This window comes from Macrotis lagotis, chromosome 4 (genome assembly GCF_037893015.1).
Source record: "Macrotis lagotis isolate mMagLag1 chromosome 4, bilby.v1.9.chrom.fasta, whole genome shotgun sequence".
Lineage (NCBI taxonomy): Eukaryota > Metazoa > Chordata > Mammalia > Peramelemorphia > Peramelidae > Macrotis > Macrotis lagotis.
The window spans coordinates 129,403,496-129,422,693 of NC_133661.1; the positions used below are offsets into that span (position 1 = coordinate 129,403,496).

General features: G+C 36.0%; 1 protein-coding gene across 4 annotated transcripts in view; it reads right to left on the minus strand.

Annotated features, from left to right (window-relative positions):
* AGBL1 (AGBL carboxypeptidase 1) overlaps positions 1–19,198 on the minus strand; it is a 1,019,050-nt gene that overhangs the window by 882,555 nt on the left and 117,297 nt on the right. For all 4 annotated transcript variants that reach the window (XM_074234136.1, XM_074234135.1, XM_074234137.1 and 1 more), the window contains one exon: positions 4,952–4,989. In XM_074234136.1, the coding sequence (XP_074090237.1) occupies positions 4,952–4,989 (38 nt within the window). The remainder of the gene's footprint in view (positions 1–4,951; positions 4,990–19,198) is intronic.

Sequence of the window (19,198 nt, forward strand, 5' to 3'; positions counted from 1 at the left end):
ATTTCCTCTCTGAGCCATTTCTGATGAGAATGAAGGCTCATTCATTCCCCCTCACCTTCCCCTTCTACTACTTTGCAAAAGCATTTTCTTGACTCTTTTATATAAAATCTTAGCCCATTCTACCTCTCCTTTTGCTTTTTTGCAGTACTTTATCACCCATTGACTCCATCTTTATATTATATTATATAATTATATTCAGCTCCCTCCTGTGCCCTGTCTATGTAAGCTTCTTCTAAATGCTCCTATAAATGAGAAGCCTCATGTGAGTTATCAGCATCTTCTTCCCATGCAGGAATACACACAGTTCAATATCATTAAATCCCTTATAATTAGCCCTTCCCATCCACCCTCTTTATGCTTCACCTGACTTTCTGTTCAGTTCTGGTCATTTCAACAGGAAAATTTGAAAGTCCTATTTCATTGAATGTCCATCTTTTGCCCTGAAACATGATGTGCAGTTTTTCTGGGTAGTTGACTCTCAGTTGTAATCCAAACTTTTGCCTTCCAGAATATCATATTTCAAGTCCTACAAGCCTTTAATGTATACACTGCCAAATCCTGTGTAATCCTGACTGTAGCACCATGATAGATGAATTGTTTCTGGCTGCTTGCAGTATTTTCTCTTTGACTTGGAAGTTTGGGAATTTTGCTACAATTTTCCCAGGAATTCTTTGGGGAAAAATCTCTTTCAGTAGATGTGAGAATGAATTCCCTCAATTTCTATTTTACCCTTTGCTTCTAGGATATCAGGTCAATTTTGCTGGATTGTTTCTTGAATAATGAAATCTCTTTTCCTGGCTTTGACTTTCAGGTAACACAATAATTTTTAAATTATCTCATCTAGACCTGTTTTCCAGGTGAGTTGTTTTTCCAATGAGATATTTCACATTTTCTTCTAGTTTTTCATTCTTTTGTTTTTTTATTATTCCTTGACTTCTTGCGAAGTCATCAGCTTCCTTTAGTTCCATTCTACATTTGAAGGAATTATTTTCTTCAGAGAGCTTTATTAATCTTTTCCAAATGGCCAATTCTACTTTTTAAAGCATCCTTCTCTTCATTTGCCTTTCAGACTGTTTTTTTTTTCCCATTTGACCTAAATTGATTTTTAACATGTGAATTTCTTCAGTATTTTTTGGTTTCTCCTTGACCTGGTTTTCTCATTTTCCTGCCATGCTCTTATTTCTACTCACAATTTTTCCTCTACCTCCCTTACTTGCTTTTCAAAGTATTTTTTAGCTCTTCCATAATCTGAGATCATTTCCCATTTCTCTTGGAGATTTTGGATACAGAAGCTTTGACTTTGTCATCTTCTATGTGTGTATTTTGATCCTCCATGGGACCAAAGTAATTTTATATGTTCAGGTTCTTCTTTTTCTGTTGTTTGTTCATTTCCTTGGCTTATGGCTGATTCACTGCACTTCCAAATGTTTTAGGGGGTTTGGGGATATCCCCACCCAACTTCAATTCCTCCAAGGTCTTATGAGAGGCTCCAACTGCTCTCTTGTCTGTGCTCTGGACTGTGGATGATCACCAGCCCTCCCCTCTGACCTGGAGCTGTGAGAAGGATCCCTGCTCCCCTAATATGGGCAGGTCCAGAATGGGCCCTGGATCTCAGTATGGGCAAAGCAGCAGAGTCTTGTCCCAGGGATAACAAAGAGACATCTGCAGCCTCTCCCTATCCCCTTATGGTTTGTGGGCTCATGACTTTGGAAACAACTGCTAGGTGACTCTGCAGTTTCCCAAGTCTGGGCTGCCCTGAGGCTGGCACTGGCCTGGGTTCCACACTTACTCCGGCGCAGCATAGTTTTCCTGCTGATGCTACAATCTGTCCCAGCACTCCTGAGCCAAGAAGTCTGGAAAGCACCCCTATTGTCATAGACCCAGGTGCCCCTAGGGATCCATTTGCCTGGTGGACTAGGGAAGCATGGTGCAGCTGGAGGCCGGCTGCACTGAGGCTTTTTTCCAATACCCAGTCCTAGTAGAACAGATTGTGTGGGTCTACCAAGTTGTCTTGGATGGGGAAATAGCTTCACTCAGTCTCTCTGTGAGTTCTGCCCCCTCTAAAATATGGTTAGAGTCACAATGCTTTGGCTTTTGGAATTTTTTTGGGGGGGGGAGAATGTCTGGAAATTCCTGCCCTCATACCACCATCTTGGCTCTGCCCAGGTAAATTTTTAAGTTGATAATTTGTATGGTCTATGAATGATGTTATAAATATCCAAATGACCCTTGGCAGAAATGAGATTCCCGCCCCTGCTCTATGGTATTAAAAAAAAAAAAAAAAGCTGACAAAGCAACTCTCCCTTGCTTTAGAATTCCATATTTGGCTTTTCATTTGTGATTTCTTCCAGAGTGTGGCAAGGAGATAAGAAAAATAATATTTCCCTCTAACTTCTAAGAAGTTAATTGTGAATAAAGGCAAAAAACATGTTGAACTAGAAGGATGTCTTTGGAACTCAAATTTAAGGCCTTCTTTCTGCTTTTCTGCTTCATATTTCCTTATCTGAACATGTCAGAGACCAGAGACATGATAGCAAGCTTCCCCAACACCAGAGATGACAAGATCTGGAGTGATGCTAGGAATCCTGAAGATGTACTGGCAGAGGTAGACGTGCTTTGAACACAAAAAGTCCAAAAAAGTAGAACTTAAAAAATATTCATGAATCCTAGATTTGTGTATGGAAGAGGGGGAGATTTTGAATTCTCAAAGGCAACATGATCTTAGAATATGCCTTCTAAAGAGAAAAAGGACATTCTCTAGACATTGCCTTGAGGCAAATTCTAGAATTCTCAAGTTTGAAAGATCTAGGATTAGACCTTCAAGAACAATAATGCATTTTTTGATATGTGATCCTTGAAGAAAGAAGAGGATTATTTGCATATCCCCAAATCAGTGTCCTGTATGGAGATCAAATACTGAATAAATTGGTCTCTGTAGATCTAATTGGAAGAAACTTTCTTGGTCAACAATCCTCAAAGAATTCTCATTTTGAGGGGAGTCTTCTAAATCACAAGTTATTGCTATGAGTCTCAAAAGAATTATTCAGAACTCTGTGGCAAAGAGAGATTCACTAGAATCATAATAATAATAAGCTCAAATTCAAGTGTTTTCTGAGGGAGCTGATTATCAGTTTCAGGGGTATATTTTTTTCTTTTAATCTGTGAGACTTCTGTGAGTCTTTTGTGCCTTCTGAGGTAAAATATTAGTTGTTCGTTACTCATTTTTCCATGGGGTAAAGTATTAGTTGTTCATTACTCATTTTTTCATTTCCTATCTTTAATGATTATCCTGTTATTGGGAACCCTTTTCACTCATTTTTGAGGAAATAGACAAGACAGATACTTGAGCCTATTCAGAAGTATTCCTGAAGTAGAGATGAGAGTAACAAGCCAATGAAAGAAACTGACTGTCCTTGGGTTAGTCCCTCAGACCCAGACCTGATCTGTATGAGGACAGATAGGGGTCACAAGTTATATACTATTTCTATGAAACAGCAACTTCTCTAAAAACAAATGATCTTCATATCCAGAGATGTATAGTACTAGCACTTGGAGAAGGTAAAAAGAAGCTCACTCCTCTAACCATAGTTTTCCCTTTCTTACAGGGTTCTTCTTGTACCACTCTCAGCATCTAATCCTTCATTCCTAGAATTTCTGAATGTCAATACCTTCCCCGGATATTACTGTATCAAGCACTTTGGTGTTATAGTGGAGAGCAACAGGCAGGGCAATTAAGTCATGGAAATAGACACACAAACCCCGAGTCAGATTTGGTCTTACAAAAGTCCAATTCTCTTACCAGAACCCAGTGGTAACTTTTTTCTGTCTGTCTCCTATTTTAAGGTTTGCATAACTTCCCTGCTCCTCACTCTCCAATTCATTCTTACTGCTTACACTATCCCATCAGATTAGGTTACTGTATATATATATATATATATATATATATACTGATACTATAAAAGGCTCCCAAAAATTGAATTCAAATCTCAATATCTTTGTTCATTTAGGACAAGGGGTGAAATATATAATCTACTTTCATCATGCTCAGTCTAAAGAAGTTTGCTGTTTCTGTTTTAAAACTGCAAATTTACTTATAAGACTTAGTAAAACTCAGTTATTATTCATAGGACTTAGCCTCCACAAGAAAAAAAAATATCATAATTCAGTCAGTCAATTACCAAAGATCCAGTTTAACTTGATGAGACAAAAAGAAACTTAGAGAAAATAAAAAGAAAATAAAAAGAAACTTAGAGAAAAGATGATGATGAAGATGATGTTTGTCCCTGATTCAGCATTCCCTAAATTGAGTAAATCACAGCCCTGAATTCCCCCTACCCCCAGAAAAAATTCAAATAATGCTATATTCCATATGCAGAGTATTTGGTATTGGTGCTGTGATTAACTTTGACCCAGTTTAGTTAGGTCAAATGAAGATTACCCTCACTTCAAGTATTTTTAATTGATCTATATAATTGAGGGGAAAGTTTGCATTGCATTCAGAAAAATTGTTTCCACTGTCCAAATAACTGGTAATATCCTCTTCTGCTTCATATATATGATACTAATGTAACCAGCATTCCTTCTACCTATTTCTTCCTCCACACACTCTACATTTGCCCTTGAAATCTGGAGCCCATTCTAATACTGGTAGGTTTTTTTGGGCCTATTAAATAAGGAGTAGGAAAGGGTTCTGGAATCCATGACCTTTACACAAACACATGGATTACAGAACCAAACATGTAGGCACATATATACAAGGATGCTGCTGCGTGAGAAATTTTAATTGTCTTGATAAACCTTTGCCTACAGCATAAAAATGATATTCTCCAAAGGACTCCTTAGAGCTCCACCTCATTGTTTTGTAGGCAGAAAGTTGGATAGAGATGGCAAGAAAACCCAGTTCATTCACCTTTGTGAGGAAAAATAAATAATTTTTAAAAGAGGCACTTACTAGATTTCAGTAATACTGCAAGAACTTCTGTGGCAGCCCTGAGGGAAGGGGAAAAAAAGAAAAGAGTAGTCAGTTTTCAGCAGTATTTTTCATTAGCCTGTAGATTCCATAACCATCTTGTTCATTGCTGTCACCTAACATTCCCATTACTAACCTAGTCGCACACATCCTATTGATCTCTCTACTGGACCATTAAAAAGGCATAAATGCAGAAATAGCACTAGGGCAAAGCGTCCATCTTTTTAATATGCCCCAGGAGAATCTTCTGCTTCAGAACATATCCCTTCACCTCCACCTCCCTCCCTCTAAACTCTACCTCACTGGATGTCTCTTTTTCGTAGCTCCTCCCAGCCAGAGTTGTGCTCTGAATCTGTGCTTGAAAAACATGGAGACCCCAAATAAGTCTTAGGGTAAGGAAGGCAATAGAGAAGGGGAATTATATGGAGATGGAGTGGGAGCTCAAGGAGATAGTTTCAAGGTGCAAAATTCTTACGATATTTACCAAACTATGGACCAAATTGAAAATATTCATGCATTAAGTTAAAAAAAAAGTTGAGACTTGAGTAGAAAGCTGTTATTTTGTAATTTTTTTGCCCAAATTCATCACTGTCTTCCATGGAAAGATTACCAACTTTATAGAAAAAATAGGTATATGAGGATGAATATTTCTCTTGGCACAGGCCTACAAAGACATTCATTTGCCAACTGAGATTCATTGTGTTAAACCCAAGTAAAGCCAGTCCAGCTGGAAGAAAATTTCAATGGCATTGGAAATAGTAGTACAAAAAGTTGGGAGGGGTACATTTCTACTTTGTTTTGCTTTAAATATTGAGCTGTTTTGCACTGTCAATAAAGCTAAAAGCCTAAACTTTAAAACATTGGACATTTTCACTGCCCCTTTGAATCACTCGTCTAAGGCTCTAAAATGAGTTGTCAAACTGGGAACCAAATCTCAAGGATGATGATTCCTATGTTCCTCTTTCTCCCCTGTTTTGTTGCTGATTCTCTAACTAGTTACCCTATCCTAATCTCTGCTATGTGGATGACAACACTGTGCTATTCAAGATGAATTATCTAAGATATAGTCATATAATCACCTGTAATAAAACATTGGACATGGCTATTCATAGGATTTGAAGGACTTCTGCAATCTCCCAATGCAACTGTTCAGTGGTCTGAAACTGGCAAAACCTATAACTGTATAAAGGGTTTTGTCTTTGTTGTTAAACAAAGCAAAACTTGAAAGCAGAATTGAAGAACACCAAGTATAAAATAGAATAATTTGATTGGTTCCTTTACTAATCTCTTTTCCCTCTCTTTTCTATAAAATAGACACTATTATTTTCTCCCTGTTTCTTTTCCTGATACATGTGATCTACCAAAGATAGCAGCTAAAGAGAGATGAACAAGTTAACTGCCTCATGATGCATCTAGAAAACAGAGTACAAATCAGAAGAACTAGATTGTAAAGAATAAAGAACACTAATGTGACTTAGTAATTAACAAGAACAAAAAAAATTTTGAATCCAAACTCTAAAATTTTTCAGGTATATAATCAGAGACAAGACATTTAAACTTGAGTTTAAAACAAAAGTTTTCAATTGGTAAAATGTGGTAACTAAAAAATACCTATGGTATTACATCCTAAAATTGTTGGGAGATATTGTACACAAAAGTACTTGATAAACCTTAAAGTATAAATATGCATAAACACACACACACACACACACACACACACACACACACACATATATCCTCTCAAGGTTGTTGTGAAGATAAAAATGTGACAATATTTGTAAAGCATTTAGCACAAAACCTGGAACATAAATGCTATAGAGATGCTCATTCCCCTCCTTGGCCCCCAATTGTCACCATTATTTTGAAAATTAAATCACTATTAATTCATAATATTACAAAATCTATCCAGAGGTAACTCTTCCTACTTCCTCATTCCTATATACTTTTTCATACTCACCCCTCATAAAAAAAAGAAAACAAGCTCTTATCCTATTATCTAAGAGACTGGTCTGTTTTCCTGAAATTATGTTACCCCCAGTATGATATATAGACAAATGGGAAGAAAATAGTAAATTTCAAATGTCAAGTCTTGACTCTGACCTTCCTTCACTGCTAGACCTTAGAATCGTCAGATTCTAAAAAAAGTACTAATATTGTTCATAGTCAAAGTTATCTGCCACATTTGGCATAAAATAAAACATTAACCCACAATTGCAGAAGCACTATGGAGAATCCAAGTGTACTCTACTTGGTGTGTTAATTCCAAAGCCATCTAAATTTCTTTCATTTCCTTTTGAATCCCCTTCTGACCTCTTCTATGCAATGCCTTCAGTTGTTTCATTGATTCTGTTTTATTTATTCTCTTTTTGGTAAAACTATTACCAAACCCTAGAATCTGCTTCCAAGAAAGAAAAGAGGGGAGAGAGAGAGAGAGAGAGAGAGAGAGAGAGAGAGAGGAAGGAAGGAAGGAAGGAAGGAAGGAAGGAAGGAAGGAAGGAAGGAAGGAAGGAAGGAAGGAAGGAAGGAAGGAAGGAAGGAAGGAAGGAAGAAAAATAAAGAAAGGAAGGAAGGAAGAATGGAAGGAAAACTCCTAATTCCCCTTTTCTTTAAATTATTTCTTATTTAATCCTACATATAGCTTGTTTGTACATATTTTTTTTTCATTCTCTCACCCCACTAGATTGTGGGGACAGAGACTGATTAAAATATAATTCTTTTGTATCCCTAACACTTAGCACAGTGCCTGGCACCATGTGAACTTAAGAAATGCTTATTGACTGAAGAATGCTCCATCCCCTGGTAATAAAGTAAGAATAGTATGCTGAAAGAAATGGAATTTGATCGACATCAATGATATGTAATTGAATCATTGATCTTACACTACACTACATCTACTTTCTTCTCCTCACCCAGATCCCACTCACTTCTTAGTTTTTTCTTTCCTTTTCCTATTCTACAATCCACCTGGAAGTTGGATTAAAATTTATTTTGCTTGTGACTATTCCATTACTTATACTATATTCTCTCTTAAATTCTTGTGTCCCTTTCCTTATCTCCACTGTTTCTTTTTTGAGTTTGCTGTACTTTTTTCTCATATAAGAGTGAGACTTATGTCCCTTCCCCATCTTTTTCTCCATCTCTGTATACTCTTCTTCTAATGAATCTAGATTATGAGACATAGTAAATTATCCTCTTCTTCCTCATTTATTCCTTTCCATTTTTTCCTCCATTTTCTTTCAGTTTAATGCCATGAAAGGGGAGGGAAGGGAGGGTGGTAGAAAAATGTGGAATTCATAAATTTGCAGATGAATAGATGTTGAAATTCTATCTTTGCATGTAATTGGAAAAATAAAATAAAATTTCAAATGAAAAAGGCAAAAAGACTCCTATTCTTTTCCATTATAATTTAAGTACTTCATCATCATTTTACCTTCTAAATCCTCAGTGTACATATCTTTCTAAATTTTTCTTGACTCTTTCATTTGAATTTCAAATTTCCTCCTTAACTTAAAAATCCTCTATTCCAATAAAGAGACATTTTTCTTGGTAGGATGACACTGTGTCCTGCAGGATCAGTTATTCTTGTGTGTCAGTTTTTTTGGGGGGGGGGTTAATAATTCCACATTCCAGAATTCTCTCACCTTTTTATTTTTATGTTCCCTGAAAAATCTTGTGCAATCCATACAATAGTTCTTTGGTACTTGAATTAATTCTTTCTGGTTGCTCCCACTAATTTTTTTAACCTAGAGTATCACAATTTTGCTTATGACATTCTTGGAAGATTTCTATTGGGGATTTTCTTTTCTAATTTTAATTTGCTCTTTTTTTCTTTTAAAGAAAACAGTTTTTATTCATAATTTCTGTAATGTGATGTCTAGGTACTATGTTTGATCTTTGTTTTCAAGGACTTTGATGGTGCTTAAATTATCTTTCCTTGACCTGCTTTCTATGTCAGTTTTTTTAATAGTAGATAGCTTTATTTTTTTCTATTTTTAAAAAATCATTTGATTCTATTCTAGTATGTCTTGTTTTATGGAGTCAATTAATTCTGTTTGATCTATTCTATAGTCAGTGGGTCTATTACTTAGGTAAGAGTATCCAATTTCTGTTTTAATTTCTTTGTTTTTCTTCCAGTTTTTCCAGTATATTTATTTTATTTATAATTCCACTTTTTTTAATCTCTTGCTTCTTTCTTCCACATACTCAGTGTCCTTGTAGTCAAACCATTTTTTTTCTCTGAAATTGCTTGTAGTTATTGGGGAGTAAGTCTTGACCTGTATTTTTTTATAATGTTTGATGTCTTCTGAATTACTTATATCTGAAGACTTAGTTTCTGATTTGAGTTTTTGTGCCCCCTTCAATTTTTTTGTGCCCCCTTTAATTCTATGATATGGGCTATTCAGGGCCCGTTTTTGACTTCTGGGATTCATGACACTAACTTCCACCTCCCCTTATGTATCTGCACTCAGAACACTGGCAGGCCTAAGTGTTCCTGGTCACAGCTATACTGTGAGCTATCCCTTGTCAGGGTACAATGAAAGACCCTCCAAGGGGCCTTCCTACTCCAGGCAGTGCTGTGGATTAATGTCACTCCTAGAGCATCTCTACTGTAAATATTACTTTAAGCTTCTGTCTTGTTCACCTGTCCTCATGCTAAATTTCTTTCTCAGGATGTTTCTCTCAGAGCTTCTAGCTTCATATATCTTTTTGTATATCCCTGAGATAAATGAAGAAGCATATTGATCTTTGTATTCCTGTACAAATATTTAATTTATTGGCCTTTTTTGCATCAATACTTGGATAAATGCAGGAGAGTTGGTATCCTCTAGGACTTTTCACCATCATATCCTTAAATATTTACCCTCTTTCTGCCAAACCTCTATTTCTATTTCCACATAGTCAAAAAATAGCCACTTTCATGAGATTACCCTACCTAATGGGGTTGATGGAGTCAAAAACTACTTTTGACAATATTAATAAAAAAAAGTTGTCAAATTCCCATTGGTTGAAATAGACAGTTTTGTTTTGACCTGCAGAAATGATATTTGAAGAAAAGTATGACAATCATTATGTACAAGATTAATTGGTGTTTGGAAAAGACTAAAACTTGAACCAACAATAGAGAATGAAAAGATAGGTATAATGTATGAAGAGATCTGATAAGAAGCATTTTTCCATCTTACCTTTAATAAATGTATATTTTTGATCCCAGAAAATTCTATTCTCTGAAGCATGAATAGGTATTTGTTCTATGATATTACATTACATTCAAAGACTCTAATAAAGAGTAACAAAAAAACTGAACAATTTTCAAAAGTTTCTCAGACCAGACAAAATGTTTATTCCTTCCAGGTTCTGACTAGAATGATGGAAAAACCTGAATGCATGTTGTTAACAGAGCTAAGAGAAAGGGAGAGAGAGAGAAAGACTGACAAAAAAGTAGGGACCTGACCCTTAGACATATCTGACTTAGACCAATATGGAGTTACAGGTCATATCATATATGTATATAGATAGATAGACAGATAGATAGATAGATAGATAGATAGATAGATAGATAGATAGATATCTTGGATTTCTTACAGTCTTCTATCAGGGTTGAACATATCATCAATTAGCATTTATTAAACATGTTTCATACTAGGTACTGAGAATATAAATGCAAAAATGATACAGTATTTGCTCTCAAAGAACTTAAAATATATTGCTAAATTGTCCTAATAATCAAAAAAAAAAATGAGTGAGGATATAAGACATAACCATAAAGTCTAGGAGGGCAAATGCAGGAATATCATTTCAGTTACAGATATTAGTCATTACTAGCACTACAACACCAATTGTCCAGTATAAACAATGCCTAATTATCACCTAAAGATAATCCTCTTACCTGGGGAACAGAGACATCCCTGACAAAAAAATAACTGAAAATTAGGCCATTTCCCTCAGGGTTCCCTATCCTCCTCAGTTCCACTACCTTGTAACTTCTCTCTAAATTTTCCTGAGTCCCAACCAGACATCCTCCCAGTCTTTCCTTCCTCTCCATTACTGAAACCTGGTATAATGACTAATAAGACAATTCTATTACAGTATAATGACTGATAAACCATTTCAGATTTAACAATCCTTTAACAATCCTACACTTATATCAGAGATTAAAGTCTTAAATTAACAATGGAATTTATGACAACTCCTAGAAGAGAGGAAAGAATTTAAAGATTGGGAGGAATCAGGAATGACTCTTCCTAATCGTTCTAAATAATTAGTCCTTAGATTTTTAAAACTAGAAGAAAACTAACTACATTTTAAGAGATGAGGAAACTAAAACTCAAAAAGGTTGTCCAAGTTAGGTGGTAGTAAAGCATAACTGTTCTTCTGCCTTCCAGTTCAGAATAAAGAATTCCTCATTAACTGAATCCAAGAGCTTTCTTAGACATCTCACTCTTCTAATTTGAGCTGAGAAGTGGATAGGATTTAAGATTCCATTCCCATTTGCCATTAGAGACTGAAGCAATGTGAGGAAACTAACATAGCCTTCTCTATATCCCTAATCAAAAGTTTCCTTCTTTTTTATCACCTTTTCTCTTGATTTTCCTAAGTGACTGACTTGCTAATCTCTGATAATACCTGCTAATGACTTCAAGTGTTATGCTTTCCAGGGGAATTTGCATTTTAAAAGAGTACTTTTTTTATTCAACAAAAAATGTATTAAGCACCTATTAGGTACAAAACTCAGATCTTAAAAATGTAGTCCGTGCAATGATACATAATAGAATCCTTACCTTCATCAGTATGATGTCTAATAATGTGTCATCATTATTGTAGCTAGCATTTTATTATGCTTTACAAATTTAAGATTTACAAATACTTTTTTATCACCTAATTTGATCCACACAGTAACCCTGTAAGGAAGAGTTGGTTTGGTGCCATGGAAACAGCATTAGATATTGAGTGAAGAGAAGTGAGTTCAAATTCAGAATCTGTCTCTTATTAGCTGTGTGAACTTGGGCAAGTCACTTAACTTTCCTGAACCTCAGTTTGCTCATCTATAAAATGAGAGGATAGAACTAGATGGCCTAGTTCTAAGCCTGTGATTGGACTCATGCAAGATCTGAGTTACCCTCATTTTATGAAATGTAAACATAATCTATTACACCACAAAACAACGTTGTCTCATGATCTGTAATCAATTCAATTGAGAAATATTTATTACATTCCTACTATATTAAGTTCCAGGGATACAAATACCAAAAAAATAAAAATAAAAAAAAATAAAAGAATCAGTGCCTTCAAGTAACTTGCAATCTAATGAAAGCCAAAGAAAGCTGTAAAAGTGGGATGGAAGTAGGAAAAGGGGCAGGAAGAGAAGGCACCAGGGCAGATGAGTCAGAGAAGCCCCAAAATAATTCAACCAAGTGAGAAATGATTATAGCCAGTATAAGTATAAAAAAAAGTTTAAAAGAAGGAGAGACCTTTCTTGCTATGATCAGGAAAGATTTTGTGGAAATTCGAGGATCTAAGATGAATCTTGAAGAATGTTATAGGGGAGATTAAAGTAATGATGGAGAAAGGGTGAGGTATTTCAGACAAAAAGACCAAGGTATATCTACCCTGTTTAAATTTCTTAACTGGTTTGATGAAAACTACTTCAATCCAAAAAAATATAAAAAACAATGCCAAAAAGCATCATTTATGTGCCCTCAATAAAATCCTTACTAAGGATAAGCAAGCTAAGACTCTGGGCAGTTAGTCCCCTTGGGACTTTCCATTCCAGCTCAGATCATTGTCAATCATATGTTCCAAAGCTAAAACAATTATCTTGATACCATTACAGGTAGGTTTTGTGACAATATAACAGAGTTCAGTTGTAAGGTATTAATGATGTCACTGCAAAATGATTATCAGGATTATGAAAGGATTACAATGATTATTAGGATTATGGGAGCAGGCTGGAGTTTGGATAAAACAGAAGAGGCCCTGTGGGAAGCAAGGCAAGCATAATATCTTAGAGAGTGGTCATGTTAGGCTAAGAAATTTAGATGTTATTTATTTGGCAATGGGAAACAAGTACAGCCTTCTGTGACAAATTGGTAAAAAAAATTTGGAAGATTACTCTGCTTGTGAGTGTGTAAATTATATTACAGTGGAAAATAAAATCAGAAGATATTTTGACTATCTTTTCTCAGAACTAAGATGGTAGCAGTTGGAATAGAAAGAGGATTAATAGAATTGACATTGAATTACTACTTGAATGACTGTGCATACATGAAGTTTGTTTTTTCTTTTGGGTGGGATTCTAGAATGGAAGGACAAGAAAACAATACTAATCAATTGAAAAAAATCACTGAAAAAAATAAATTTTCCTTTCAATTACTCAGACACTGGCAATTTTAGAACAAGAAGATAATTTTTTTTCTAGCAAAGATAGAGAAGTCAATAAAAAGAGATCCAGGATTATATAGAGTCCTAGAGGGGAAAGTCAGAACAGGTGTCTAGATTCAAGGCTATTGAAATCTTCAAGAGCACAGTTTTAGAGATTGAAAACAAAAACAATAATTTTTAAAAAGCTCAATTTATTTTCTTTATCTGTTTTTGACCAAATAAAGAATATTATTTCATGAGCCGTTATCAATTAGTCTAAGCACTGGAAAGTATTTCAATTTTTTTAACCAAAAGAACATTTACCTTATTTTTACCAGGAACTAAAAATAGCCCAATTTTCCTGCTGCTTCTCTCTATTGTTTTTGGTCTCTTATTTCTGCTCATCCCTCCTGGGAGAGTGGGTGCCACTATAAAGTGCTAAAAGGTAATCTTAAAGAAACCCAGAACAATTTTACCATTTCACTGATTAAGGAACAATAATGTTATTTTCAAGTCAGGAAATAGTCTCCTACATTTAACAAAAGTACTAAGGACCACACAATGAGCACCTTTTAGAGTAGTAGACTGCCATCTTCTGGAAAAGAAAATACTGTATTTACCTGTCTCTTGGATACTGGCCCTTACTAAGACAAGCTTATAGCCAAATTGAACCTGCTTTAGCTGAAATCATCAAACCATGAGTTTCAAGGTCTGAATTTCCTGAAGAGGTCCAATTTTTTTTTTCAGTGTAATGGCACAACATGTTCTTTAATTTGTGGACTTTCAAATGTTGTATCTATCATTGTATCAATTGTATAAAGTTGTAACAATTAATTAACAAAATATTTATTTAAAGTATCTACTGATAAATAGGAACCAAGCTAAATGATATGAGGGAGGAAGGAAGCAAAGAGACAAGGAAAAAGCATTGCTATTTCTGTCCCCAAAGAGCATATAATCTACTAGCAAAAGCAATACAGATACATACAGTTGTATAAGAAAACATATGAAGAAATATCCTGTTAATTGTGAAGCATAGTGCTAGTGGTTGATAAAATGGGAAATAAATGTACCACAATGCCCCTGCTGCTATCTTTCCTTGAATTACAGGAAACTTGTTAGCTACATTGGAAATTTTAACAAGACTTTTCCAATAATAATAATAATAATAATTGTCCTCCAATTCAAAGAAGACCTCACCAACCAAGTTACTGATAACATGACCTGCACATTATGTTTATTATCGTGAGGGGTATGATGTGCAAAGATTTCCTTCTCACTTGCCTTTTCCAAAAGCATTTCACCCTATGGTATGATTTGATAGGAAATAGAATTTCTGGTGAAAGTCAGGACGCTGCAAGAATCCTTGGCCCCTGAAAATGACTCTCTTCTTATATCAACAAGGAACCTTAGCACTCTAGCAACGCTGGGCAAAGCACCAGTATGTGATAAGTGATAACAAGATAGAGACTCAGAATACAAAGTACCACAACAATCCAGTAACTTTGGACTGCAGACCCGTCTCTCAGACCTTTAACCATACTTCCCCAGAACCCAAAGCTTTGGTTTGCTGTCTGGTGGGTCATGGGAATAATGCCACCAGATAACTGGTTGACTTTTCTAGTGCTATCACTCCACCCCCATTCTTTTTCCCCAGAAAGCAAGATGGCCAAACTTCCATGATGTGGAAATTTGCATACAAGTAAACAGAATACTATTACTTGGACAAAACACAATCTTCTTGGGCACTGTCAGATTATAGTCAAGAGCTTGACAAAACCCACATAACTATCCAGAACCCTTTTATTTTCGTTATTTAACTATAGAACCCTTTCTGAATCCTAAGATTAAGAGGCAAAATATCTGGTCAATCAAATCATAGATTTAAATACTACATGCCTGACAAACAAGACAAACTACTGTGGGTTCCTTCAAATTCAATGTCCTCTGCTAAAAAATGATTTCAAAGCAAATTGCATTTCTGGAGATGAGCTTGTATGAGGATAAAACCACAGTTTGTGCTCAGAGAATTATTGGTTATTGGATATCAGGCAATTCTACCTTCACTGAATGGAATACTATTTTCCATTAAAGAAAAGAGTTCAAAATTGAATATCTGATGTCAGAACAACCAACTTTGTCAGTGTTCTCCTTTGTAGTCTTGAATAATTCTTTACATGTGAGAATCCACCAGCAGATAAAATAAAATTTATTTTTCCCATTTTAAAAGAACACAACTATTAACAATGGTTATGGGAGATTTCAAAAAATTACAAAATATTTTTTTAAATTAATCAGCTAGAAAAGGAAAAATCAGAAACAATTCAACTCAATAATACAGTGTTCTATGAACTTGAAGACATCAACATCTTGAAGAGTTCTTTATTTGGCAGAAACTTATGGAAAAATTGGGAGGGGGTGGAGCCAAGATGGCAACAGGAGAGGATCTTCTCTTAGGTGCTCTCTCTCTGATATTTCCAAACTTATAAAATAAGGACTCTAACTGAATTTTTAAGAGACAGAACCCACAGAAGGATCCAGTGAGGCAGTTCTCCAGCTCAAGGTAACCTGGAAAAGAGTGGAAAGGTTCCACTCCACAGGGTTAGAGGGGCAGCTGCCAGACTGAAGGAACTTCAACCTCCTGGAGGCAGTCCCAGGGCACTGGGAGCAGCAGCTCATAGTAGCAGCAGCAGCAGCAGTTTCCTGACCTACCTCAGGTCACTCAGCAAGTAGCATGGCTGCAGCAGCCCAGATCCAGGAACCAGAAGCAGGCAGGGCCAGTAAGCAGGAGCCTCTAGGCATGAGTACTGAGCCTAGGGAGGGGAATGTAGAGAGACTGCCAAGTTCTGTCCTCTGTCCCTGGAACAGGACTCTGGGTCTCTGACCACATTCAGATCCTGATCACAGTCTAGGGCCCCCACAGAACAGCAGAGCCCGCCCCACCTCAACCCCATGGCAGAGGGGTGCATTTGAGGTCATTCACAGACTCGGAGGGAAGACAGAACCTAATACACGGAGATTCTTGTTGGGGGAGGGTGTCCCAATAATACTCAAAAGCTCAGGAAGCACCCCAAAACCAGGAACAGGCTGGAGAAATGAGTAAACAGAGAAAAGAGAGGAACACCATTGAGAAATACTTTGTCTATGATCCCAAGAAGGATCAAAATACTCAATCTGAAGATGAGGAAGTCCAAACTCCTGCATCTTAAAGACTCCAAGAAAAACAGAAATTGGATTCAGGCTATGACAGAGCTCAAAAAAGACTTTAAAAATCAAGTGAGGGAAATAGAAGAAAATTGGAAAAAGAAATGAGAGAGATGCAGAAAAACCATGAAAAAGAAGTCATCAGCTTAGTCAAGGAGATCCAAAAACATGTTGAAGAAAATAACATAATAACATGTTAAAAACCAGGTTAAGCCAAATGAATAAAACAGTTCCAAAAGTTACTGAGGAGAAGGATGCTTTGAAAAGCAGAATTGACCAGATAGAAAAAGAAATAAGAAAGCTCTCTGAGGAAAACAAATCCTTCAGATGTAGAATAGAATTGAGGGAGGCTGCTGATTTTATGAGAAATCAAGACACAATACTTCAACACCAAAAGAATGAAAAATTAGGAGAAAATGTGAAATATCTCATTGAAAAAAACAACTGATATGGAAAAACAGATTCAGGAAAGATAATTTAAAAATTTCTGAAATACTTGAAAGTCATGATCAGGAAAAGAGCCTTGACATCATTTTCAAAGAATTACTACAGGAAAATTACCCTAATATCCTAGAAGCAGAGGCCAAAATAGAAATTGAGAGACTCCACCAATCTCCCCAAGAAAGAGATCCAAAAAAACAACCCCCAGGAATATTACAGACAAGTTCCAGAACTCCCAAGTCAAAGAGAACATATTATAAGCAGCCAAAAGGACATAATTCAAGTATCATGGAGCTGCAGTCAGGATCACACAGGACTTAGCAGCAACTACTTTAAAAGCTCATAGGGTTTGGAATATAATATTCTGGAAGGTAAAAGAGCTCAGAATGCAACTGAGAATCAACTACCCAGCAAAACTGAATGTCCTCTTAAAGGGAAAAAGATAGACTTTCAATGAACCAGGGGAATTTCAAATGTTCCTGTTGGAATGGCCAGAGCTGAACAGAAGGTTTGATCTTCAAATACAGGACTCAAGTAAAGCATAGAGAGTGGAGGAGAAGAATAAAATATGAAGAACATAATGATGATGTATTCCTCCATAGAAAAATTATACTGATAATACTGATAGGAAACTTCTCATGTAATAGAGCAGGTAGAAGGAGCTTTTATAGATGAAGCACAAGGGAGAGCTGAATTTGAAGATATAATATAGTGTAAAAATGGAGTCAATGGCTAAAAGGGAAATGTAATGGGAGAAAGAAAAAGGAGAAGTGGAATAGGCTAAGATATGTCATATAATAAGATTTTTTTAATTACAATGAGCTATTGCAATGGTATGGAAGGGGGAAAGCAAGGGGGGAATGAGGGAAACTTCGCTCTCATCAGAGGTGGCTAGGAGAGGAAACAGCATATATACTCAATGGGGTATAGACATCAAGAGTAAGAAGGAGATAAAGGGGATGGGGGAGGGGAGGATGTGAGTGATGGAGAAGAGGATGGACCATGGGGAGAGAGTGGTAAGATATAACACATTTTCTTCTTTACTTCTTGCAAGGGGCTGAGATTGGATGGCCTGTCGAGGACCATAGTGTCAGGTGGATGCTGAACCTTAGGGGTGTTATGTAGGCTCAGGGCCTCTTGGCCCCAGGACCGGGAATCTGTCTGCTGGGCCATTCAACTACCGTGCAGCACATTTAAGAAGAGGGACAAAGTGAAAAGAGAGAGAAAATAAAGTATATGTTAGTGGAGAAGTATGAATGGAGGGAGCTGTGATCAGCAATGGCAATGGTGGAAAAATATGGAAGTAGCGGACTTATCATAAAGAATGTGATATACCTATGACAGAGCTGTAGATGTTGGAACACAGACTGAAGCACATTTATAATTATTATTGTTATTGTTATATTATTATTATTATTATTATTTATTTATTATTTGGGGGTGGCAGGGCAAATGGGGCTAGGTGGCTTGCCTGGGGCCACACAGCTGAGTGATTGTTGGGTGTCTGAGGCTGGATTTGGAACCAGGAGCTCCTGGCTCCAGGGCCGGTGCTCTGTCTGTTGTGCCACCTGGCTGCCTTGCCACCTAGCCACTATTATTATTATTATTATTATTATTATTATTATTATTATTATTATTATTGTTATTGTTGTTGTTATTATTATTATTATTAATTGTCATTATTATTATCATTGTTGTTATCATTATTATTTTATTTTATTTTTTATTTGGGGTCTTTTTTTTTGGTTTTTGCAGGCAGTGGGGTTGGTGTAGCTTGCCCGGGGTCACACAGTTGGTGATTGTTGGGTGCCTGGGGCCAGGTTTGGGCTTGGGTATTCCTGGCTCCAGGGTTCATGCTCCATCCATTGGACCACCTGGCTGCACCTATTATTATTTTTTTAATTTTAATTTTAATTTTTTCTCTTTACTTTATTGGCCATGCAGGTCTATATTTTTTTTGGGAGGAGGAGGTATTATGTTTACTCTTAAACAAGAATATTTTAGAAATGTATAAAAAAACATCATTTGTACAAAATATGAATAAATAAACAGAAAAATAAAAGAAACTCTATTTGATAATGTATAACCTGTGTGGTATACATGGAACCTTTTTATTACAACTCTTGACTTTGACTATATATTTGACTATATATATATATATATATATATATATATATATATATATATACACATGGGAAAAAGGAAAATTTACTTGAACACCGACTT